The sequence below is a fragment of the Rattus norvegicus genome, chromosome 11, assembly GCF_021556685.1.
Source record: "Rattus norvegicus strain SHRSP/BbbUtx chromosome 11, alternate assembly SHRSP_T2T, whole genome shotgun sequence".
In the NCBI taxonomy this organism is placed as follows: Eukaryota; Metazoa; Chordata; class Mammalia; order Rodentia; family Muridae; genus Rattus; species Rattus norvegicus.
This window is the reverse complement of record NC_141544.1, coordinates 98884623-98911588: the sequence shown is the minus strand read 5'-3', so window position 1 is coordinate 98911588 and position 26966 is coordinate 98884623. Positions and strand designations below refer to the sequence as shown.

Below are 26966 nucleotides of genomic sequence, written 5' to 3'. Positions count from 1 at the left end.
ACAAGACCACACTCATTAATTCTTCCCAAACAGTCCCACTAACTGAGGACTAAACATTGAAATATACGAGAATTCTCATTCAAACCACCAAAGCAGGCATTGTATGTGGAGTAAATGCCTGAGAGCACTGGGGGAAAAGGAAGTATGTTTGGACTTGAGTGAGTCACACCTTTTAACCTCTATTAACCTTCCAGTCTTCATAGAAACTATAAGTTGTCTCTTTTGTAGATGAAAAAAGCTGAAGCCCTGAGAGACCTGACCTCACACAGTAATTATTTCAGATTTTTCTTTCCGCTGTCCCCAGAAGCTGTAACTTGGAGCTCTAGCTCAGTCAAATGATGTTGAGAAGTTTACTCTGGAATCATAATCTGTGCAGCTACTGCACATATCAGTCTGTCTTAAGAAAAGCTGTCACTTGCAAGTATCTGATAAAAAAATATAAACAACTTTACAATTTTTAACAGCCTTCTTCTGTTGTTGTTATTATATCCTCAGATCCCCAGACTTCAAAGGAAATATTTGGTTTTACATTAAAAGCAATTCGTCCTCAGGTAGTATTAATATTACTCTAAGTCTTTTACAGTTGTACTTGTGATTTTCCACGTATGATGATTTCTTTTTTTCTGCAATAGATTGAGATGAAGCGATACGCTGTGCCCTTAGGTAAGATTCGGTTTTTAATACGGTAACAGTTTACATTACTTAAGTTAGCATTGTGGGTAAGGTTTTGTTTAAGTAAGAATGAAAGCAAATACAAAAGCACCTGTGATGTTTCACATGTAATTATTTATAATGGTGCTTTAAGGTTTTATTAGTTGAAGCACATAAACTCTTACTGGGATGATGGTACGCATGTTACTTGATCTATATATATATATCAAATATATATCATAAATATATACTTATTTGGGACTGCTCAGATGGCTCAGTGAGTAGAGGAACTTGATTTCAAGAGTTATGATCTGAGTTCCATCCCCAGGACCCATGTAGTGACAGAAGAGCATTGACTCCTACAAATTGTCCTTTGGCCTTCATATTTGTGTGGCTCACACATGTAATAAGAAAATTTTAAAAAGGTACATTTTTAATGTTAGTGCAATTAGACTCAATGGCCAAAAATGTTTTAAGTCTATACAGAAAAGAGTTTAAGATATATGTGTATATGTGTATTATGTATGTGTGTGTGTGTATAATACATATATATAATATATACACACATTTATATGTATATATGCACATATATGTAAACACAAATAGATACATATATAAACATTTTTGTACATACATTTGTATTCATGTATAATACATGTATATATTAGAATATCATTCAGGAGATTCAAGCTACTTGTTTAGTTTGCTGTTGTTGAGACATGGCTCCATGTTCCCAAGGTAGGCTTTCACTTCACTATATAGATGAGGACATCCATTTCCCTAATGCTTCGATTTCAGGCATATGTACATACATTCAGACATATGTGCCACACGTTGATAGCTACCATACCCAGGGCCTTGTGCAGCTAAGCAAACACTCTGTGAACTAAGCTGTATTCTCAGCCCTTTGGGTCTTTGATTCTGCTTTGAGTCAATAAATCCAGATCCAATTTCAGGGCATAGGCCTAAGTCAGCGTGGAGACTGAGAATGTTACAGGTATTACAGGGCACTTTGAGATCACCAGATTATTATAGGATAGTATACTGAATATTTGTGTGTGTGTGTGTGTGTGTGTGTGTGTGTGTGTGTGTGTTGAGACAGTCACACTATATAGGCCTGATGGTCCTAGAACTTACTCTGTAAACTAGGCTGGCCTCACACTCACATCCTGCCTTTGCCTCCTGAGTTCTTACAGGTGCGTACCGTCACGCCTCTCTGTACTAAATTTTCTTGAGTGTGGTTTGAACTTTAACATTCTGACTTATGTTGACATATTTTAAATGGAATGGATTTTGTATTTGCAGCTGGCCTACGACTACTTACCCTACATGCATCTCAATTTACTACCTGCCTTCTGGACAACTATATTACTTTATTTGAAGTACTGTCAAAGTGGTGTAACCATACAAATGTGGAATTAAAAAAAGCTGCACATTCAGCCCTGGAGTCCTTCCTGAAACAGGTACTTCAGATTCAACTTTTACTAAAAACTTCCACAAAAGAACTAAATTCCAATCTTGTACCTGCATGTTTGAAAAAGAATTACAAGTTGATCCATTAGTTCTTGTAGCACTTATAGTAGAAAGCTTTGCTATTGCTCTGCCATGGGTGTTAGCTAGATTGGATGATCTCAGATTTAATCAATACTTGAACCAAGATCAAGGCATATTTAATGGAGGAAAGAAAAGATGTGGCATAGAGAAGGAGGAAAAGGAAGGCAGGGGCTAATTAGAGTAAGACGATAGAGACCAGAAGCCTGTCTTGGAAAGTGAGGGTTAACTGTAGTTATGCTATCATTTCCAGAGTAGAGGGATGCTCTCCCCTTGGTTCTGTCTGTTGTAGAATGAAGTTATAGAACTGAGCCTGTAGTTTTTGAAGCCCATCCTTTTTAGCTAAGGAGAATGTGCTATGATTGAGGAACTGCTTTTAAGGATGAATGAGTATTCAGAAGTTTATGTAGGAAATCTCAGCTAGGTGCTGAGGAAAGCGTGCACATACATTGGCTGTGATGGGAAATGCTAGAGAGGTATAACAAAAGTTTTGTTTGGAGCACTACTAAAAATGGATAAGTAGAGCTGGGTATGGTGGCACCAGTTCCAGGGAATCCAGTACATTATTCTGACTTGAGTGGGACAACAGGCTTACATGTAGCACATGCACATACATGCTGGCAAAACAATCAGACACATAAACAGGACAAGGTGTGGTGGTGCACGCCTTTTATCCCAGTATTCAGGAGGCAGAGGCAGGTGGATCTCTTGTGAGTTTGAAGCCAGTCTGGTTTGTAGACCAAATTCCAGGACAGCCATAACCATGTAGAGAGACAAAAAAAAAAAGGATAAAGTAGTTAGTTAACTTCACAGGCTTGTTCTTTAAAACCTATATGAAATTATGAAATGTGCAGTGTTGCCTTGAAACTCAAACTTTTATGGGAGGGAAGGAAAGAGAAAGCAGTTTTGTCCTCAGGTTTTGCTAATTTCAGGAAATTAAAAAGATACACTGGCTTTCTGTCCCCTTAAATTCCAGTCTGTCTCTCCCAGCTTTTGGTTCTTCCTCTTTCTCCTCTTTTAAGATTTAGTTAATCTACTTTATTTATTTATTTGGTGTTTTGAGACAGGGTCTGTCTATGTAGTCTTGGCTGTCCTAGACTTGCTATATAGAGGAGACTCGTCCCAAACTCACAGAGATCCACTTCCTCTGCTGTAGCTATGAATTGTTAATTTGCTCTGAGCTCTAGACACTTCTTGCCACCCACCAGAGTTCTCTGATTCGAGAATGAAAAGACACACAACACACACACACACACACACACACACACACACACACACACAAAACCTTTGTATTTCGATATGCCTTGATTAGTTCAATGGCTGGGCACTTTCAAACCTCCCAGCAGCTAAGCTAACACACTCACTCCCCTCTGGTATTCCTGAGTTAATACTTTCTAAATCTATATATTATCTTTGCTGCCTTGTTTCCTTCTAGGTAGTCCCCCATAGGGCTGCTTTTCCTTTTCACCTACATTGGTGGATGATTTCTGCCCTGCAGCTTTTAAATCTGATCTCTCTGTTTCCGAATCATGGCAGTTCTCTTCTTTCTTTCCTCTGTGTTTCTTACCTGGGAATCCTAAAAGTCCAGCCTTTCACCCTGCCCAGTCATTGGCTGTTGGCTCTTTATTTCTTTTTTTTTTTTTTCATTAACTTGAGTATTTCTTATATACATTTCGAGTGTTATTCCCTTTCCCGGTTTCCGGGCAAACATCCCCCTCCCCCCTCCCCTTCCTTATGGGTGTTCCCCTCCCAACCCTCCCCCCATTGCCGCCCTCCCCCCATAGACTAGTTCACTGGGGGTTCAGTCTTAGCAGGACCCAGGGCTTCCCCTTCCACTGGTGCTCTTACTAGGATATTCATTGCTACCTATGAGGTCAGAGTCCAGGGTCAGTCCATGTATAGTCTTTAGGTAGTGGCTTAGTCCCTGGAAGCTCTGATTGCTTGGCATTGTTGTACATATGGGGTCTCGAGCCCCTTCAAGCTCTTCCAGTTCTTTCTCTGATTCCTTCAATAGGGGACCTATTCTCAGTTCAGTGGTTTGCTGCTGGCATTCACCTCTGTATTTGCTGTATTCTGGCTGTGTCTCTCAGGAGAAATCTACATCCGGCTCCTGTCGGTCTGCACTTCTTTGCTTCATCCATCTTGTCTAATTGGGTGGCTGTATATGTATGGGCCACATGTGGGGCAGGCTCTGAATGGGTGTTCCTTCAGTCTCTGTTTTAATCTTTGCCTCTCCCTTCCCTGCCAAGGGTATTCTTTTTCCTCATTTAAAGAAGGAGTGAAGCATTCACATTTTGATCATCCGTCTTGAGTTTCGTTTGTTCTAGGGATCTAGGGTAATTCAAGCATTTGGGCTAATAGCCACTTATCAATGAGTGCATACCATGTATGTCTTTCTGTGATTGGGTTAGCTCACTCAGGATGATATTTTCCAGTTCCAACCATTTGCCTACGAATTTCATAAACTCGTTGTTTTTGATAGCTGAGTAATATTCCATTGTGTAGATGTACCACATTTTCTGTATCCATTCCTCTGTTGAAGGGCATCTGGGTTCTTTCCATTTTCTGGCTATTATAAATAAGGCTGCGATGAACATAGTGGAGCACGTGTCTCTTTTATATGTTGAGGCATCTTTTGGGTATATGCCCAAGAGAGGTATAGCTGGATCCTCAGGCAGTTCAATGTCCAATTTTCTGAGGAACCTCCAGACTGATTTCCAGAATGGTTTTACCAGTCTGCAATCCCACCAACAATGGAGGAGTGTTCCTCTTTCTCCACATCCTCGCCAGCATCTGCTGTCACCTGAGTTTTTGATCTTAGCCATTCTCACTGGTATGAGGTGAAATCTCAGGGTTGTTTTGATTTGCATTTCCCTTATGACTAAAGATGTTGAACATTTCTTTAGGTGTTTCTCAGCCATTCGGCATTCCTCAGCTGTGAATTCTTTGTTTAGCTCTGAACCCCATTTTTTAATAGGGTTATTTGTTTCCCTGCGGTCTAACTTCTTGAGTTCTTTGTATATTTTGGATATAAGGCCTCTATCTGTTGTAGGATTGGTAAAGATCTTTTCCCAATCTGTTGGTTGCCGTTTTGTCCTAACCACAGTGTCCTTTGCCTTACAGAAGCTTTGCAGTTTTATGAGATCCCATTTGTCGATTCTTGATCTTAGAGCATAAGCCATTGGTGTTTTGTTCAGGAAATTTTTTCCAGTGCCCATGTGTTCCAGATGCTTCCCTAGTTTTTCTTCTATTAGTTTGAGTGTGTCTGGTTTGATGTGGAGGTCCTTGATCCACTTGGACTTAAGCTTTGTACAGGGTGATAAGCATGGATCGATCTGCATTCTTCTACATGCTGACCTCCAGTTCAACCAGCACCATTTGCTGAAAATGCTATCTTTTTTCCATTGGATGGTTTTGGCTCCTTTGTCAAAAATCAAGTGACCATAGGTGTGTGGGTTCATTTCTGGGTCTTCAATTCTATTCCATTGGTCTATCTGTCTGTCTCTGTACCAATACCATGCAGTTTTTATCACTATTGCTCTGTAATACTGCTTGAGTTCAGGGATAGTGATTCCCCCTGAAGTCCTTTTATTGTTGAGGATAGCTTTAGCTATCCTGGGTTTTTTGTTATTCCAGATGAATTTGCAAATTGTTCTGTCTAACTCTTTGAAGAATTGTATTGGTATTTTGATGGGGATTGCATTGAATCTGTAGATTGCTTTTGGTAAAATGGCCATTTTTACTAAATTAATCCTGCCAATCCATGAGCATGGGAGATCTTTCCATCTTCTGAGGTCTTCTTCAATTTCTTTCCTCAGTGTCTTGAAGTTCTTATTGTACAGATCTTTTACTTGCTTGGTTAAAGTCACACCGAGGTACTTTATATTTTTTGGGTCTATTATGAAGGGTGTCGTTTCCCTAATTTCTTTCTCGGCTTGTTTCTCTTTTGTATAGAGGAAGGCAACTGATTTATTTGAGTTAATTTTATACCCAGCCACTTTGCTGAAGTTGTTTATCAGCTTTAGTAGTTCTCTGGTGGAACTTTTGGGATCACTTAAATATACTATCATGTCATCTGCAAATAGTGATATTTTGACCTCTTCTTTTCCGATCTGTATCCCCTTGATCTCCTTTTGTTGTCTGATTGCTCTGGCTAGAACTTCAAGAACTATATTGAATAAGTAGGGAGAGAGTGGGCAGCCTTGTCTAGTCCCTGATTTTAGTGGGATTGCTTCAAGTTTCTCTCCATTTAGTTTAATGTTAGCAACTGGTTTGCTGTATATGGCTTTTACTATGTTTAGGTATGGGCCTTGAATTCCTATTCTTTCCAGGACTTTTATCATGAAGGGGTGTTGAATTTTGTCAAATGCTTTCTCAGCATCTAATGAAATGATCATGTGGTTCTGTTCTTTCAGTTTGTTTATATAATGGATCACGTTGATGGTTTTCCGTATATTAAACCATCCCTGCATGCCTGGGATGAAGCCTACTTGATCATGGTGGATGATTGTTTTGATGTGCTCTTGAATTCGGTTTGCCAGAATTTTATTGAGTATTTTTGCGTCGATATTCATAAGGGAAATTGGTCTGAAGTTCTCTTTCTTTGTTGTGTCTTTGTGTGGTTTAGGTATAAGAGTAATTGTGGCTTCGTAGAAGGAATTCGGTAGTGCTCCATCTGTTTCAATTTTGTGGAATAGTTTGGATAATATTGGTATGAGGTCTTCTATGAAGGTTTGATAGAATTCTGCACTAAACCCGTCTGGACCTGGGCTCTTTTTGGTTGGAAGACCTTTAATGACTGCTTCTATTTCCTTAGGAGTTATGGGGTTGTTTAACTGGTTTATCTGTTCCTGATTTAACTTCGATACCTGGTATTTGTCTAGGAAATTGTCCATTTCCTGAAGATTTTCAAATTTTGTTGAATATAGGTTTTTATAGTAAGATCTGATGAGTTTTTGAATTTCCTCTGAATCTGTAGTTATGTCTCCCTTTTCATTTCTGATTTTGTTAATTTGGACGCACTCTCTGTGTCCTCTCGTTAGTCTGGCTAAGGGTTTATCTATCTTCTTGATTTTCTCAGAGAACCAACTTTTGGTTCTGTTGATTCTTTCTATGGTCCTTTTTGTTTCTACTTGTTTGATTTCAGCTCTGAGTTTGATTATTTCCTGCCTTCTACTCCTCCTGGGTGTATTTGCTTCTTTTTGTTCTAGAGCTTTTAGGTGTGCTGTCAAGCTGCTGACATATGCTCTTTCCTGTTTCTTTCTGCAGGCACTCAGCGCTATGAGTTTTCCTCTTAGCACAGCTTTCATTGTGTCCCATAAGTTTGAGTATGTTGTATCTTCATTTTCATTAAATTCTAAAAAGTTTTTAATTTCTTTCTTTATTTCTTCCTTGACCAGGTTATCATTGAGTAGAGCATTGTTCAATTTCCACGTATATCTGGGCATTCTTCCCTTATTGTTATTGAAGACCAGTTTTAGGCCGTGGTGGTCCGATAGCAGGCATGGGATTATTTCTATCTTTCTGTACCTGTTGAGGCCCGTTTTTTGACCAATTATATGGTCAATTTTGGAGAAAGTACCATGAGGAGCTGAGAAGAAGGTATATCCTTTTGCTTTAGGATAGAATGTTCTATAAATATCCGTTAAGTCCATTTGGCTCATGACTTCTCTTAGTCTGTCGACATCACTGTTTAATTTTTGTTTCCATGATCTGTCCATTGATGAGAGTGGGGTGTTGAAATTTCCCACTATTATTGTGTGAGGTGCAATGTGTGTTTTGAGCTTTAGTAAGGTTTCTTTTACGTATGTAGGTGCCCTTGTATTTGGGGCATAGATATTTAGGATTGAGAGTTCATCTTGGTGGATTTTTCCTTTGATGAATATGAAGTGTCCTTCCTTATCTTTTTTGATGACTTTTAGTTGGAAATTGATTTTATTTGATATTAGAATGGCTACTCCAGCTTGCTTCTTCTGACCATTTGCTTGGAAAGTTGTTTTCCAGCCTTTCACTCTGAGGTAGTGTCTGTCTTTGTCTCTGAGGTGTGTTTCCTGTAGGCAGCAGAATGCAGGGTCCTCGTTGCGTATCCAGTTTGTTAATCTATGTCTTTTTATTGGGGAGTTGAGGCCATTGATATTGAGAGATATTAAGGAATAGTGATTATTGTTTCCCTTTATATTCATATTTGGATGTGAGGTTATGTTTGTGTGCTTTCATTCTCTTTGTTTTGTTGCCAAGACGATTAGTTTCTTGCTTCTTCTAGGGTATAGCTTGCCTCCTTATGTTGGGCTTTACCATTTATTATCCTTTGTAGTGCTGGATTTGTAGAAAGATATTGTGTAAATTTGGTTTTGTCATGGAATATCTTGGTTTCTCCATCAATGTTAATTGAGAGTTTTGCTGGATACAGTAACCTGGGCTGGCATTTGTGTTCTCTTAGGGTCTGTATGACATCAGTCCAGGATCTTCTGGCCTTCATAGTTTCTGGCGAGAAGTCTGGTGTGATTCTGATAGGTCTCCCTTTATATGTTACTTGACCTTTTTCCCTTACTGCTTTTAATATTCTTTCTTTATTTTGTGCGTTTGGTGTTTTGACAATTATGTGACGGGAGGTGTTTCTTTTCTGGTCCAATCTATTTGGAGTTCTGTAGGCTTCTTGTATGTCTATGGGTATCTCTTTTTTTAGGTTAGGGAAGTTTTCTTCTATGATTTTGTTGAAGATATTTACTGGTCCTTTGAGCTGGGAGTCTTCACTCTCTTCTATACCTATTATCCTTAGGTTTGATCTTCTCATTGAGTCCTGGATTTCCTGTATGTTTTGGACCAGTAGCTTTTTCTGCTTTACATTATCTTTGACAGTTGAGTCAATGATTTCTATGGAATCTTCTGCTCCTGAGATTCTCTCTTCCATCTCTTGTATTCTGTTGGTGAAGCTTGTATCTACAGCTCCTTGTCTCTTCTTTTGGTTTTCTATATCCAGGGTTGTTTCCATGTGTTCTTTCTTGATTGCTTCTATTTCCATTTTTAATTCCTTCAACTGTTTGATTGTGTTTTCCTGGAATTCTTTCAGGGATTTTTGTGTCTCCTCTCTATGGGCTTCTACTTGTTTATTTATGTTTTCCTGGAATTCTTTCAGGGATTTTTGCGATTCCTCTCTGTAGGCTTCTACTTGTTCTCTAAGGGAGTTCTTCATGTCTTTCTTGAAGTCCTCCAGCATCATGATCAAATATGATTTTGAAACTAGATTTTGCTTTTCTGGTGTGTTTGGATATTCCGTGTTTGCTTTGGTGGGAGAATTGGGCTCCGATGATGCCATGTAGTCTTGGTTTCTGTTGCTTGTGTTCCTGCGCTTGCCTCTCGCCATCAGATTATCTCTAGTGTTACTTTGTTCTGCTATTTCTGACAGTGGCTAGACTGTCCTATAAGCCTGTGTGTCAGGAGTGCTGTAGACCTGTTTTCCTCTCTTTCAGTCAGTTATGGGGACAGAGTGATCTGCCTTCCGGCGTGTAGTTTTTCCTCTCTACAGGTCTTCAGCTGTTCCTGTGGGCCTGTGTCTTGAGTTCACCAGGCAGCTTTCTTGCAGCAGAAAATTTGGTCTTACCTGTGGTCCTGAGGCTCAAGTTCGCTCATGGGGTGCTGCCCACGGGCTCTCTGCAGCGGCAGCAATCAGGAAGACCTGTGCCGCCCCTTCCGGGAGCTTCAGTGCACCAGGGTTCCAGATGGTCTTTGGCTTTTTCCTCTGGCGTCCGAGATGTGTGTGCAGGGAGCAGTCTCTTTTGGTTTCCCAGGCTTGTCTGCCTCTCTGAAGGTTTAGCTCTCCCTCCCACGGGATTTGGGTGCAGAGAACTGTTTATCCGGTCTGTTTCTTTCAGGTTCTGGCGGTGTCTCAGGCAGGGGTCCTGCTCCTCCTGGGCCCTCCCCCACGGGAGCCCAGAGGCCTTATACAGTTTCCTCTTGGGCCAGGGATGTGGGCAGGGGTGAGCAGTGTTGGTGGTCTCTTCCGCTCTGCAGCCTCAGGAGTGCCCACCTGGCCAGGCGGTTGGGTCTCTCTCTCACCGGGTCTGGGAGCAGAGAGCTGCTGCGGGCCGGGATCCGCGGGTGTCGGCTCTTTATTGATTAATCAAAAACCAGTAGGGGACAGGGACCCTCAGCATCTGGGCATGCAGATTCCTGTGTGATTTTTTTGGGAGCTGAATTAAGACAAAACATTAGAATTAATCCCCAACACTCTACCTCCTCAGTGCTAGGGTTAAAGGCCTGCACCACCATGCCTTACCCTGTTATGTCTTCTGCCTGGGTGTGTGTGTGTGTGTGTGTGTGTGTGTGTGTGTGTGTGTGTGTGTGTGTGTGTATGTATGTATGCTACCTATGTGCCTTGTGCCCCACTGAGGTTAGAGTAATGTATTGGATTCCTTGGAACTGGTGTTATAGATGATTGTGAGCTACCACTGTGACCCACTAGGTGGGTGCTGGGAATCAAACCCAGCTCCTCTTCAAAAGCAACATATATTCTTAGACTTAATCTCTCTATCGCCTTCTTTCTTCCTTTTAAAAAGATTTAATTTCTTGAGCGTTTGAGATACGAGTACTGTATTTACATCATTTCTAGTTCTCTCTCTTCTTCTTCGTGTTCCTCCAACATGCCTTTCTCCTTTCCCTCGCAAGGAATGTTCTTTAGTTATGATTGTTACCTGTATATACATGTGTGTATTTGATGCCTATTCTGTGTTGTGTGCATGTGTTCAGGAGTGACCATTTGGAATTGGACAACCGAGCAGAAGTCATCGACTTCCTTCATCTAGGGTTAAAACCTTTTGAGATGTTCCCCCTGTCCATTTTAGCATATCAGCTGGTGTTGTCATTCTTCAGCTCTTATTTAGGTAACTATATTGTCACAGTGCCATGTGTACAGCTTCACTGTCTCCCAGCAGACATCCTGGTCCTCTGCCTCTTACAGTCTTTATTCCTTGTTTCTCATGACGTTCCCTGAGCCTTAGATGAAGGGGCTGTGTTATAGATGTGCAGGGAGAGAGAGACTGAGCTCTCCATGGTCAGTTGTTCTCTGCATTTTGATCAGTTGTAGCATCTATGATGGTTTCATCTGCTCTAGAAAGAAACTGCATGGATATTGTGTGGAGAGACCTACATTTACCTGTGGATGAAAGAGAAATACTTCTACTGCAGCTAGATATTACACTGGTTAACAAAAGACAGTGGTAGCTGATTAGCCATTCTTAAACCTTGTTTTACCAAGTATATTTTTCTTTTTTTCTCATTTTTTCCATATTAAAATTTCGTTTGTCTGTTTTTTTATTAGAGTTTGTTGTTTGTTTTGAGACAGGTATGTAGCCTTATGTATCCCTAGCTGGATTAAACACACTATGTAGATAGACTGAATTGGGTTCAAAGGTTCAGAGATCCATTTGTGTCCGGGATTAAATGTATATGCGATCATACCTTGTTTATGAGTGTTAAGAGTTTTCTGCATATTCTGGATTAAAACCCTTTTCTGAAAGCGTTATGAATAATTTTTCCTCTGTTGCCTGCTTTTTTTAAATTCTTTTAATGGCATCTCTCAAAGTAGAAGTTTTAAATTTTGAAGAAGGATGTCCAATTTAACAACTTTAAACTGGCTTTTCTTTCTTGTTTTTTGTTTGATTTGTTTTTTTTTTTTGTTTTGTTATGTTTTGGGGAGAAAAAAATTTAAATAAAACAAGTCTATACATTGACACTTAAGGCTTAATTAGAATAATTTTTGTTCAAGTTAAATATGTACCAAGGACAAAACAGAAGACTGTTGTATATATATAATATACAGCCTTCACTCAAAATAGTAGTCTAGTTATAAGACCTCTCAAAAGCAAAAGTCCAATTACTGAAGTAATTCAAAATTTTTTACATGAGTAAAAATAACTGTCTGAGAAGTCAAGAATATATGTAATCACATCCATATAAACACTGGTATTAAGTCACTTTCTTATTAAATTTCAGAGCATAAGGATGGATCTTTCTCCCAACACTGACCTGGTTACTCAGAGTACCTTTGAAATGTTATCCCTAATTTAACAGACTCTGATAGTCTATGTTTGTGTGTATGGACTATCTAGTTACTACTACCTCAGAAAACTGAACTTCCCCATCCCCCCCTTTTTTTTCTCTCTGTCTGTCTGTCTGCCCTCCTGCCTGCCTGCCTGCTTCCTGCCTTTCTTTCTTTCTTTCTTTCTTTCTTTCTTTCTTTCTTTCTTTCTTTCCTTCCTTCCTTCCTTCCTTCCTTCCTTCCTTGCTTCTTTCTTTCTTTCCTTCTTTCTTTCTTTCTTTCTTTCTTTCTTTCTTTCTTTCTTACTCTGTGGTATGTCTGATACAGAAGGTGAATATAATTAAATGAGGAAACTAACCTGATAGAAAACATGGACTTATTATAATGAACTGGATAGATAAGGCTGGCCTTGAAATCAAAGATCCTCCTGCCTCTGCCTCTGCCTCTGCCTCCCAAGTGCTGGGATTGAAGGTGTGTGCCTCCATGTCTGACTCCAACTTCTCCTTTTTATGCCCTAAGATTTTCTTTCTTTTTTTTTTGTAGGAGGTTTATACTTGTTACATTTATATTTAGGTCTGTAATACATGTTGAATCATTTTGGTATGGGTTAAAGTAGGAGTTTAATTCACTCTCATTTCTTGGTTCTAGCAATACTTATTGAAAACATGCTTTTTTTGTTTTGTTTGGTTTGGTTTTTGTCCTTTTAACCTTTGTCAAAAATTACCTGACATATATTACTTTCTTTCTGGACGGTTAATTTGCTCCATGAGTCTTTCTTTTCTTTCATTTCTTGAAGCTAGGTAGTAGATGTCTGCCAACTTTTCTTTTTCCATAATTAATTTAGCGATGGGATGTAAATTTTGAATTTAAGAATTATTCTATGGGATAAAACATTTTCCAAAAACTCAGTTTTATATAAAGTTCCTGTGGAAAAACATTGCAGGTTTGTTACATATAATTTAAGTATGAGTACAAATTTAAATGCATGTGTATGTATGCATGTGCATGTATGTGTGTATAAAGAAGGCTAGGTGCTATAGTTCTTGTTTGTCATTCCAGCCCAGGAAAGAGGATTGTTGCAGGCCAGTCAGTCTGCGCTACTCAAAACAAAACAATAGCCAGACAGTGGTGACACAGGCCTTTAATCCCAGCACTTGAGAGGCAGAGGCAGGTGAATTTCTGAGTTTGAGTCTAGCCTGGTCTACAGAGTGAGTTCTAGGGTAGCCAGAGCTGCACAGAGAAACCACCACCACCACACACACATGCAAAAGCAAAAAAAAAAAAAAACCGAAAAACAAAACAATAAATAAAAGAAACCAACCAACAGAAAAGACTGTTCAAATCTGATATCCTACAACAAGAAAACGATTGTTTTCCATTTTGGTGACTATTTTCTTTCTCTTTTCCCTCCCCCCTGAAATTTTTACATAAAGAAGTATTATTTGTAACTTTTGTAGCTTCCAGATTTTCCACAGCATTGAAATCTCCCTAATAAGATATTGGGATTTACTTGATTAATTTTTAACAGTAGCATAATGTGTCATTATGAACCATGATGCTATAAATTGTCCTTCACTTGTGAACTAATTATTTTTACCTTTTGCTATTATAAGAAGATAATTGGATACAAGTGCATGTAAAGGACAGGACCCAATGCCACATTAGATCACATCTAAGTGATTCAATAGTTTACAGTAAGATGAAAATATTTTCAGTAACTAAGTAGATATCTAATTTATTTTTGGTTGTTTTGTTTTTGAAATAATATCTTATTCCGTTAGCGATGTGAGATTGTGTAATCCAGGCCTTGAACTCTCAGCAGTCTTACTAGGTCAGAATCCCTGTAGAGTGAGCCACTTTGGCTGGCTTAATTATTTACTCTTTGGGAAATATGTTCATGACATGCTTTGTGAAAGAAAAGTTTTTGAAGCACTATGAATGATAATTCCATATTTTCAAAATTAATGGGAGTAGGGCTAGAGAGATGGCTCAGCAATTAAGAGCACTGGCTGCTCTTCCAGAGGTCCTGAGTTCAATTCCTAGCAACGACATGGTGGCTCACAGCCATCTATAATAGGGTCTGATGCCCTCTTCTGGTGTGTCTGAGGACAGCTACAGTGTACACATATACATAAAATAAAGTAAAATCTTAAAAAAAAATTAATGGGAGTAAAGAGCCAAGAAGGACATGTTCAGATATAATGCTTTGGGAATAATTGGGAAATATATTGATAAATTAGCAGTGGAAGTAGTTAATTTTTTCACTCTGCCTTTGATAGTTACCTAGATTGTTTTCTACACTTGAGTAGATTTTGTGCTAAAATTAAGAATGCTGTTTGAAACTCTCGTGTTCTTCAACATAGGTTGTTTGCTGTTTGTGTGGTAGATAGTTATGCTGGCTAGTTTTTATGTTAACTTGACACAAGCTAGGCTAATCTGGGAAGAAGGAATTGTAATTGAGAAGATGCCTCCATAATATTGGTCTGTTAGGCAAGTCTGTTCAGCATTTTGGTGATTGATAATTGATGTAGGAAACCCCAGCCCATTGTGGGCAGTGCCACCCTTGGCTGGTGATCCTGGGGTGCATAAGAGATCGAGCAAGCCAGACCAAGGAAGCACTGAGCAGCACTCTTCCATGGCTTCTGCTTTGCTTCCTGCCTCCAGGTTACTGTCCTGTTTGAGTTCTTGCCCATCCCTCAGTGATGAATTGTGACGTGCAAGTGTTAGCTTAAACAAACTCCTCCCTAAAGTGTTTTTGGTCCTGATGTTTATCACAGGAGTAGAAATCCTGATTCAGGCAACAGTGATCTCAAGTATCATTTTTTTCTCTTCCTGCACGTAGTTTTAATTATATCTCTTGTAGCTGGATCTCAAAAATAACTACAATTGGGCTGATGGCTTAATGAGTAAAGATTTGCCAGTAAGCCTGATGACCGAGTTCAATATCTTGAACCCACATGGTGGGGCTTTCATAGTTTGTCTCCCTGCCTACACACACACACATACACACACACACACACACACACACACACACACACACACACACACACACACACAGACCGATAAACAACAAATGTAGCTAAGAAAAATTTAAATGTGAAGTTCCCTTTTCTGATCATCTCAGTTTTCCTGGCCTGTCTCTCTTTGTCTCTGTCTCTCTCTGTCTCTGTCTGTCTCTCTCTTCCTCCACTTCTCTTCTCCCCCTCCTCTCTCTCTTTTAAGGCAAAATGCATCACATAACAGTATATCCTTAGTTAGACTGTCTTTTCTGTACTTCTGTTACTAAGCATATTGAAGCAGAGAGTTCTGAGTAAAAGAAATCAAACTATGTTAATAGTCATATTTGTTTAAGTCTTTTATTTTGCTATTAAATGTTTCTGAGATGTAAATGTCATGCAATTGCAGATTTCATTTACTGTGGCAGAAGATGCAGAGTTGCATAAGAGTAAGCTGAAGTACTTCATGGAACAGTTCTATGGAATCATCAGAAATGCAGATTCAAACAACAAGGACTTAGCCATTGCTATTCGTGGATATGGACTATTTGCGGGAGTATGATTCATTTTTTACTGTATTTTACGGTTTTGGTTTTATTTAGCTATTTATAGGAATCTATTATTGTTTTTTTTATTAACAGTTCAATTTTCAGTGTTTACTATGTATTGGCATACATACATTATCTTAGATTCCCCATAGTACACTTATAAGTTGAGTTATTATTCTGTTATTATTATTGTACATGAAAAAAAGACCAAGATAAGTTAGCTAATATCTCAAAAACTACCCTGAAGTGATTGTAAAAAGATATAGCTCTTACCTGAGACATGTCTGTAATTCCAGTGCAGGAAACAGAGGCAGGAGAATTAAGAGTTTGTGGCCAACCTGGGCTACATGGCTCTCTAGGTCCAGGTTAAGCCATCTAAACACACCTACAACATAGTTAACCAAGAAATACAAACACGTCCAAGAAAACAAACACATATAAATTTAATTCTGAAGGTTACAAGCATCCCTTTTCCTATAAAAACTATAAAACTGTATGTATAGATAGATATAACTAAGTTATGACTAGCTATGAAACTATAGTTGTATTCACTTAAAGTTTTAGACAGGATCTCTTAGGACAGGAAGGCAACATATTTAAGAAGACTAGCTATATTCCTACCTATTATCCAAGCTTCAGGAAGCTAAATTGCTATAAGTTGAGGACAGGCTGGGTTACATACTGAATTCAAAGTTAGCCTAGGCCTTATCCACCCCACTTCACCCCCATCTCCATTTGTTTCTGTTTGCAGCTCTAACTAATCCAGGGACAAAATAAGTAGTATGTGAGAAGCCTCTTAGCCTTATATGGCCAGTGCACAGTGAAAACTGTCCTTTAAACAGCCTAGAATATAATTAACAATGCATATAAGTAACTATTTAAGATGTGAATATATACATAATTATGAAAATTATAAGATATAATAAGATAAACAAGTAAACAGTTTACACTAATAACATTGAGCAGTTTATAACCACGTTTTAATATGACATATTGAATACCTTTGTTGTGATGCTGGTAAAGATTCCAGTTTCTGTTTTGCCTTTCCAAAAGCCTTGCAAGGTTATAAATGCAAAAGATGTTGACTTCATGTACGTGGAGCTCATTCAGCGCTGTAAGCAGATGTTCCTCACTCAGACAGATGCTACTGAGGATCATGTTTACCAGATGCCAAGTTTCCTTCAGTCTATTGCAAGTGTGTTGCTTTACCTTGACACAGTAAGTGAAATGGTTACACTGAACATGCTTGTAAGTACTTAATCTCATTTCCACAATTAATCTTTGTTAATTAATAAATTATTATATAAATATATATAAATATATAAAAATAATTTTAGTTAATAAAAAACACAGAATTTCTTGGTTAAATTATGAATTGTGGAGCTCCCTAATAACAATAAAAAAATGGATAATTCACCAGAAACTTGCTTGTCGATACTAATTTAATTTTTTGAAACAGCAAAGTTTAGCAACAAGTGTCTCACAAGCACCATTATAACTGTACTTGAAATCAGCAGCATGGCTCATCGTCTGTGCGAATCTCACTAATACTTCTTTTGACAATAGGTAGTAAAAATTTCAAAGGTCAGGTGCTAGTGAAAGTTGTGTTTGCTAGTCCAACAGTCTGCTGGACCTATAAAGGTTTCTCTCAACTTCTGGTCCCATGTGAGCTCAGAGACTGAAAAAGAACACAAAAGCTTTCAGATGAGACAATAGAGGCCCCTCAGGGACTGTAACTGATCCTGCAGTCCTGGGTAGGATCAGGAACTAGGGAGGGGCTTCTTGGCTTTCAGTTTACCAGGTTTGGCATGTCTGAGCCCGAGACTTCCCCACTGCCTCGTGCAAAGTAAACTAAGCAGGAGCTGGACAGTGGGTGGGGAAGGTAAGGAGGTTTTGACAGACACTTGAAACCCTCCCCTGTTCTGGGCCTTCTCTTCTGTGGAGGGACAGAACCCTTCACAAGGAATTTTGAATGATATGGAGTACGTCCAGTGTAGGTACCCCTGTGTATTTATGTCATTGGTTTTGTTGAAGTTATTAAAAGCAGGGTTACTAAAACTGTTTCCACTCCTGATTTTTTTTTTAAACCAGGGAAGTTTTGATAACAGTTCTGGGTATATAAATACATTAAATAGTTGTACAAATCAAATATTTTCTGACAGTAAAGAATAACTAAATTTATTTTAAAACAATTCTTTGGTTTTTGTATAATTTTATCATTTATTAAAGATTAAAGGAAGTTTACATACCAATGAGATGAATCACTTGTTTACTTTTACATAAAGATTTAAATCCTGGTTTCTGTTTGCTGCTACAGGATGTACAGTATCAGAATTGATGAATGATTTTACAACCACCAAAGCGGAGTGTTTCTTGGCATAAAAGTATAGCCCAGATTGGCAAAAGTATGTTTAGGGCCACTTCAGAACTGGAAATATTGTCCTAATTCCAATCCATTATTCATTTAATGATTTTTTTTTTTTGAAATGGAACTTAAGTCAGAAAAGGCAGTTTTGTTGTTTTTCTTTTTAAACACATTCTACTTATTTTCATTTCTTAGGCATACAAGTGTTTTGCCTACACATATGAATATGCCCCTTGTGTCTATCTGATGTCCAGGGAGGCCCCTAGAACTAGAGTGAGAGCTACTGTGTGGGCTCTGGGAAGCAAATACTCTCTGTAAGGGCAGTAGGTGCTTAAAGCTGCCTGCAGCCTGGACAGTAGCTTTGAAATTCAACCATTCTAATACAATATAATTCAAAGATACAGTAACTTAATACTTATATGCTGAGGAATGATAGAAAAATACCAATCTTTTTGTTATTAGTCATTGTTTTTCTATAAGAGAAAAAAACAAAAAGACTAATTCATAATGTAATGCAGTTTTGGATTAGAATTGAAGTGTTTCAGGCAATATATATTGGCACTACATGACATGATGTGTGTGTTCAGAAGCTAGGGTGTGGTCAGGTCATGTAACACAACAGGCAAGCACTTGTAGAAATCGCTCGGATTCTTCATTTCTTATTTGTCAATTATTTTGTGTATGGGTGTTTTGCCTGAATGGGTGTCTGAACACCACATGCATGCCTGGCCTTTGAAAGGCCAGAAGAAGATACTATATCACTTGGACCTGGAGTTACAAAGAGTTGTGGGCTGCCGTTTAGGTGCTAGGAGTGGATCTTACCCTGAGAGAGCTCCTAAACTCTCCAGCCCCATACCTCATGTTCTTTACATGTTTGATTTTTTAAATTAATTTGTCATCTGGGTATTTGGAAATGTTTTACTATTCTGATATATCTTATGAGCCCCATAGTTGATTGAATGATCCTGTTTAGATCACAACACACAATTTAAGAGTCTGGAGCATAAAAAATGGGTGTTACCTTTTACATCTTTCTGAAAGATTCAGATAACCACTTAGAAGTATGCTGTAAATACCAGCACTTAGTTTTATTCTGGCAGCTACAGTAGTTAGGTTAACACATCAGAATTTATATTTACTTGTGACTACTTCAATTATAATAAATTAGATTATATACATACATGTCCTATTCCTTGTATTTATATTTATATATTAAAATATTTTCATATTTTTATAATATATATTATAACATTATCATAAAATAATTAAAATATTATATCTATTCCCAGTTCTAATTTTGACTTTTTCTCCATTTCTGGTAGGTTCCAGAGGTATATACTCCAGTACTGGAACATCTCATGGTGGTACAGATAGACAGCTTCCCTCAGTATAGTCCCAAAATGCAGTTGGTGTGTTGTAAAGCACTAGTAAAAGTTTTCCTATCCTTAACAGAGAAGGGACCAGTTCACTGGAATTGCATTAGTGCTGTGGGTAAGCTTACCCTTTATTTTGATTCTTTTGTGGTAAATACTAAACATTTAATATGCTATTTGATATATTTAAAGAAAATCTGGTTCCCTGATTCTTTGTGCATATACTACTTTTTAGAACTTTTCATTTTGATGAAACAATTTTTTTCTTTGAAATTAGACTTTGGGGTCAATTGTACCTATTACTTCTTTACATAGAATCTTTCTTTTATTTTCTTTTTGACAATTTCAACATATCTGTTTTAAATGTACCCATGTCTTCGTTACTGTTCTGTAGGTATGCAGAGAAATATGACCAAGGCTATTATAAAAGAAAGCCTAAAAAATTAACTGGGACTTAGAGTTACAGGGAACTTACGTGGTCATCATGACAGGGAGTATGGCAGCAGATAGGCAGGCCACGGTGCTGCAGCAGTAGCTGAGAACTTACATCCAATTCACAAGTTTAGAGAGAGAGACAAGAGGCAAGCGTTTTTGAAATCTCCAAGTTCATTCCCTGTGACACCTGGTCTTCCACAAAGCCACACCTCCTAATCCTTCCCAACAGTTTCATGAACCCAGGGAACAAGCATTCAAACATATAAATGAGCCTGAGGGTGCCATTCTCATTCAAAGTACTAAAATCCCCAACTCCTTCCTCCCACTCCTTGTATGAACCCTCAATTTCTTCCTCCCACCAACCCCTCCATGTTCTCTTTTGTTGTTAATAACCCACTGAGTCCTATCTCTGCTGCCTGTTGACTTAATTTTGTGCAGATAAGCTACAGTGTGTTTGTAGATATAGTGTGTGTGTCATGTCTAGAAGACAGCATTTCATAGCATTCCTCCTCATCCGCTGGCCCTTAACATTCACCTCACCCTTCTTCCAAGATAGTCCATGAGTCTTGGGGTGTTGGTGGGGATATAGGTATCCCATTTAAGGCTGATTAATGATAATTAATAATCTATAATTATCAGCATCCTGACTGCATTACCTGGTGCCCACTGCAGAGAGAGACTTCTAAGCTAAAACATTTAGACAAATGGGAGTACATTCAGAGTGCTATGGCCCTAGACAAGCATAAATAGTTAGAAGGCAGTTTTATGACGTCTTTAGCAAGGTAACTATACTAGATCCTTCCACAGGAGATTAGGACCCCTGAGCTATGGACTTTTTTTTTTAACCAGAAAGGCTTTTTGGCTTCTGAATCTATTTTATTTTATTTTATTTTATTTTATTTTGGACAGGGTCTCACTATGTAGCCTAGGTTGACTTTGAGCACCACAGTTGTCCAGAATCTACTTTCCAAATGCTGAGATTATAGATGTGTGTCACCACACCAGCTTTAGTTTCTGACTCTCAATAGTTCAAAATTTAAAACTTAATTTCACGTAGAAATTAAGAGGCAAAATAATGATTGTTTTTATTGAGTGATTGTGCTTCTTAATGATTCCTTTATAATCATTTGCTTTCTTCATTTTTAGTGCATCAAGGTTTAATTCGAATATGTTCTAAACCAGTGGTTCTTCAAAAGGTAAATTCTGATTCTAAAGTTTCAAACACTGCTCTTATCACTGGATGTTAGAAAGAGTGTTTCAGCAGTAAATGTATAAAAAAAGCCTTTTTTAGTTTTAGCCACCAACACCCCTTTTCTTGAGACAAGTTCTTATACATTGCATGCTAGCTTTGAACTTGATATAGCCAAAGGTCACTTGGAACTTCAGTATTGCTGCCTGTACTTTATAAATGCTAGAATTACGGGTGTATATCAGTGTGCCACGTTTATGTAGTACTGGGGACTGAACCAGGCCTTTATGCATACCAGCCAAGCAATCGGCCAGCCAAGTCCAGCTCACCCAGGCCTTACATTTTGAAGTTTCATATATAAGTACCAGCTTCTGTTAGATAAATATACTTCTAAGGAATAAAATGATGTTACATATACTTTAAGTGTATATTTGTGTGTGTATATGTGTGTGTTTGTGTGTGCACATGCTATGGTGAGCTTGTGGCAGTTGGAAGGCAATGTTTAAGATTTAGTTCTCTTCTTCCACCATGTGGGTTCTAGGAATCAAACTCAAGGCATCAGGCTTGGTAGCAAGTGCCTTACCTGCTGAGGCGTCTTGCTGTCCCTGATACCAACATCTTTACAAAGACCCTTTACAATTTAGGAGAAGATATAAATGTCTGTACATTTAGTTAGAGGGACTCCCAGTCCATGAGTGGAATGAAAGTTTGGGTCACATGAGAAGAGGGATGATTTTAGTGGGTTTCGTAGATAGATGAGCTAAAAATTCTCATTGGCTACAGTCACTGTCTTGCCTTTCCAGTTTTCTTTTATTATGTTGTCTTACTTTCTTTAGTTTATTGCAGAATCTCTATTAGTTGCTATTTTAGTATAGAAAATTCTGTAGGTCATTATGTTCTGATATCAGCCGTCCCATGTGCCTACCAATCAATAATGGGATGTTGTCTTCTCTAGGATGTTGAGTCAAGGTCTGAAAACCGTTGGGCCTCGGAGGAAGTCAGAATGGGCAGGTGGAAAGTACCCACATACAAAGACTACGTGGATCTTTTTCAGAATCTTTTAGGCTGTGACCAGATGGCGGTAAAGTTTTAAATACATATATTTTTATTACCCTTTCATATTTGGGGCGCTTACCACATATTCATGAGGCAGTCAGAGGACAACTTCCAATAACCAGTTCTGTCCTTTCACCAAGTGGTTCCCAGAGGTTAATCTCGACTTTTAAGGCATGAGAACAAATGCCTTTATTTACTTAGCCATCCTCTGACCTCTTTGTTTTTTTATTTTTTTGAAACAGGGTCTCATGTAGCTCAAGATAGCCTGGAAGTTGTATGTAACTAAGAATCAACTTGAACTCCTGATACTCTTGTTTCCAACTCCAATCAAATTCTATAATTTGAAAGCTATAAAAGTACTCCGCTTCTCATCTTTATTAAGATGCTCTATCAGCTAAACAAATACAAACTAAAAACCAAGCAGACAAGACACCGTGTCTCAGAAAAACTAAGCAGAACACTTCCATAGTATAGATGTCTTAGTCAGGGTACCTGTTTCCATGATAAAACACCATGATAAAACACCATGATAAAAACAACTTGGGGAGAAAAGCATTTGTTTTGTTCTGTGTTTCCATAGCATAGTCCATCCTTGATGAAGTCAGGACATGGACCTGGAGACAGAAAATGAGGCAGAGACCATTAAGGCTGCTTACTCCTTGTGGCTTGCTTTTTTTTTTTTTTCATCCAGGACCACTTGTCCAAGTGTGGTATTGACTACAGTTATCTGGGCCCTCTCACTGTATCAATTATCAATCAAGAAATATCCCAAAGACTTGGCTACAGGCCAATCCTCTGAAAGCATTTTCTCACTTAAGCTTCCTACTTCTAGCTTATGTCAGGTTGAATTAAAAACTAGTAAGAACAGGTATAAGATTTTAGAATTTTGTTGTACTTTTAATCTTTTTTTTCTTTCTCAAGACTTCAAATTTTGTGAAGTCTTGGCTGTCCTGGAACTTGTTTTGTAGAACATACGTAGAGCTCACAGATCTGCTTGCCTCTGTGTGCCAAGTACTGGGATTAAAGGCATGTGCCACCACTGCCTTGCTAAAAGTTCTTTCTTAAAGCATACTTAAAATAGTGTAAGTCAAAGCAGTTAAAAATAAAAGCGTAATAAGTAAAATGGGGGCTGATGATGTCATTCAGTGGTAGCGCATCTGGGTAACATGCAAGCAGAATCCTGGATTTTTTCTTCAGCATTGCATAAATAAGTTCACTTTTAATACTCCTCCTCCACAAAGTGAAGATCCTTCTCTCTATCTCCTCACTTAGTCTGTCCTTCCTTCACTTTGCCTATTTCTCTCTCAGACTATCTCTTCTTCTCTGTGCTCCCCTACCCACTATCTCCTGCTTGACTTTGCTAAATACATTCTTTCACTATGCTACATCCACATCTGTCTATTTGCTGGGTAGACTAATCTAGTTTGTTTAATAATTCTGAGGGGTCAACGTGTATTTATTAATTATATCACTTGTATTAAAATAATACCCCTTGCCTAATAGGTTTATTTTAATATATATCTCAACAAAACAATAAACTAGGATAAGAAAATTTTCACAATAGGTGATTTCTGTCCCATCAAAAATCATATATTGTTATGCTTTTGGTGCTTTGGTCTTTTTGTTTGCTTCCTTGTTCTGGTTGGCTTTAAATAGTATATCAAGTGGATGGGTGTACTAGTGACAACGGCTTGAATGGTTGCTGGTGTCTCCAAGGTGGAAGCTAACCTGGGCTATATGAGATCCTGTCAGAAGAAGACTGTATCAGGGTTTAGTCCTCAGTAACTGAAATGTAGGAAGGAAGGAGAGTTAGAGAGGAAACACTAAGTATGCTAATGTGTGTTTATACATAGATACGTAAACAAATTGACCTAAATGCTTTGACAAAGTTGACCTGTATCCTCTCATTCACATCCATGTATACAGTATTAAATCATACTACGTGATTAAAATGTCACAATAATTTGAAAAGATGTGTTAAGTTTTGAAGCTTTAAACCTTCAGGCAAATTAGTCATAGTATGTATATATTATTTCCATCCATCCTCAGTAAACGTGTACCTGTGAAAGTATACATTATAATGCTTATAAAATTTTTAGTCTAAGATTTTTGAATTCTTTACATTTTTCTTTATTTACAGGATTTTATCTTAGGAGATGAAACATTTCTTTTTGTAAATTCCTCCCTTAAAAGTCTGAATCATTTACTCTATGATGAATTTATAAGATCAGTTTTGAAGATTGTGGAAAAGTTGGATCTTACACTGGAAAAACAGACTACTGGAGAGCAGGAGGTTAGCGAAACCTAACTTTGCATCATTCTAATACCAACTCTTAGCCCGCTCTGGGAAGAAAGGGAAATAGGTTGTTTGTGATGATTATGTGCCTTGGGTGCTTTTTTTGTTGAATGTAATCCAATATATAGAATGTTATCAAAAGAGTATTCAAAAAGTGATTTTATATGGTTAGTGTGTTAAAATAATGCTTTTTAGTCAGGTGTAGTGCTATTTGTGATAACAACTTTGTAAAGCTGAGGGAGGAAGATGAAGAGTCCAAGGCGAGCCTGCCTTACAAAATAAAACCGTGCCCCAGCAAACCTGTATATGGATAGCATCCATGTTAGGTAGCTCACAACCACCTGTAACTCCACCTCCAGGGGACCCAGCTTGGCCTCTACAGGCACACATGGGCCTGCTGAGGCACCCCCTGTCCCCAGAGCCCCATAGAACTTACCCCCCGCCCCCCATCTTTTATAAATACAACAAAGACCATTTACCTGAGGTGGACTGGACATGGTGCCTTACATGTATTCTGGCACTGTAGAGATTGGGTTTGGAGGATTGCCATGAATACAAACCCATCCTGAGCTACATAGTGATTTCTATATCAGTATGTGCCTGCTTCAAAGCATACATAAACATATGTATGCAAACACAAACCTTCCCTAAAGATGCTTTCTGGAACCATATTATCAGCAAGCCCACCTACAATTTAGAACATGTCTAGCATTTTTAGTTTTAGTCACTTCTCTTTCTCTGATGTTGTCACCTGCCACCTCGGTGACAGCTGCTCTCTCAGACCTTTGCCAGTTCTCACTCTGTGATTTTTGTTTTGTTTGAAATACAGTCCACTATATAGCCTAGGGTGAGCATTTAACTCACAACCCTGCATTGGACTCTAAAGTACCAGGATTGTACGATGCACTACCACACTATGTTTCTACATTTCCTTTGTTTAACTTTAGAATTTGAGTACAAAAAGTATATCTGATAACAGATTTGAGAATACGACCTTAAAAATATGGTTTTTTATATGAGCTGGGCCTGGTCTTATATGTCTATAATCTAGATCTTAAAGATACAGAGTTCAAGGCCAGCCTGGACTACATAGCAAATTTGAGGCTCATATGGCTACAGAGTCAGACCTTGTCTCAAAAAATACATAAATAAATAGAATAAAATCATGTATTTTCCAAAAATAAGTATCTTTCGTTTGTGTTATTATTTTGAATTATTTTTCTATGTAGCAATTAGAAACTGATGCGTCATTTTTGATGGTTTCTTCTTTTTGAAGTGTGTCTCTGTCCAGTTGTCATTATTTTAAAAAATACAGCACTTCCTTATATTGGCTTCTGACACTTGGGAGGCAGAAGCAGAACGATTGCCATGAGTTCAGCATGTAGCCTATTCTACAGAGAATAACCTTGTCTCAAGAGCATTTCAAAATGAAAAGATAATGCCCTCCCCACCTTACCCTTTGTATTTGTCCCATTCTTTTTTTTATAAGTCCTTTGGCTTTCTGCTTCTATTCCCATTATTCTTAAAATTCTTAAGAACTTCATTACGTCTTTGTGTTATTTCCTCATAAAGCACTTCTTTATGCCCGTTTCATTGGACAGTTTTTTGTTGAATAAATGCTGTAGTAAATGGAACAGATCTTGATCTCGGACAATTTTCAGGACGAACGCACTGCTGATGTCTGGGTGATCCCAACTTCAGATCCAGCCGCTAACTTGCACCCTATAAAACCAAATGATTTTTCAGCATTCATTAACCTGGTGGAGTTTTGCAGGTATTTTGTAGAGTTTTATTTATTAAAGAGTGAAAATCTGTTTAATAACTCTAGTAGAGGACATCCCTTGTATAAATGTAAGAGTTAAAATAGTAAATGACTTATAATCTAAAATTGCTTCTATAGACTTTTAAAATATTCCTACCAGTTTAGACTTAGCTTTTGGGTTGTTTGTTTGTTTGTTTGTTTGAGTTTTTTTTTTTTTTGGTTTGTTTTTTCTGGTTAGAAGATCTCAGGCAGGAAAAAAGAAGCAAAAATATCCTTAAAGGTGTGGGAAAGTCTAAAAATATCTTTTTAATGTCACTTTTAATGTCTCATAGTTTTACAGCTTAGTAAGAATTAATAGAATAAAAATTTCTTCCTTAAATATTTTGTCTTTATAGGGAGATTCTTCCTAAGAAACAAGTAAGCTTTTTTGAGCCATGGGTGTACTCATTTGCATATGAGTTAATTTTACAGTCTACACGCTTACCACTCATCAGTGGTTTCTACAAATTGCTTTCTATTGCAGTGAAAAATGCCAGGAAAATAAAATATTTTGAGGTAAGTGTTTCTTAGGAACTAGAACAATTCTTGTGTTTCTTTTATAGCTCTTATGTTTATAGAGTACTTATGGCATATGTAGTTTTAAATCTAATTTTGACAATTAAAAAGAAAACTGGTATGTGGATGCCAATTAGAAGACACTTAAAAAGT

General features: G+C 38.0%; 1 protein-coding gene across 3 annotated transcripts in view; it reads left to right on the top strand.

The window, feature by feature from the left end:
- The window catches only part of Prkdc (protein kinase, DNA-activated, catalytic subunit), a 217066-nt gene that overhangs the window by 9496 nt on the left and 180604 nt on the right, over positions 1–26966 (top strand). For 2 of the 3 annotated variants that reach the window (NM_001108327.2, XM_087576674.1), the window contains 11 exon segments: positions 496–551; positions 633–663; positions 1957–2114; positions 15644–15790; positions 16836–17000; positions 19470–19638; positions 21102–21151; positions 22100–22225; positions 24341–24493; positions 26158–26270; positions 26654–26813. In NM_001108327.2, the coding sequence (NP_001101797.2) occupies positions 496–551; positions 633–663; positions 1957–2114; positions 15644–15790; positions 16836–17000; positions 19470–19638; positions 21102–21151; positions 22100–22225; positions 24341–24493; positions 26158–26270; positions 26654–26813 (1328 nt within the window). 3 annotated transcript variants of the gene reach the window in all.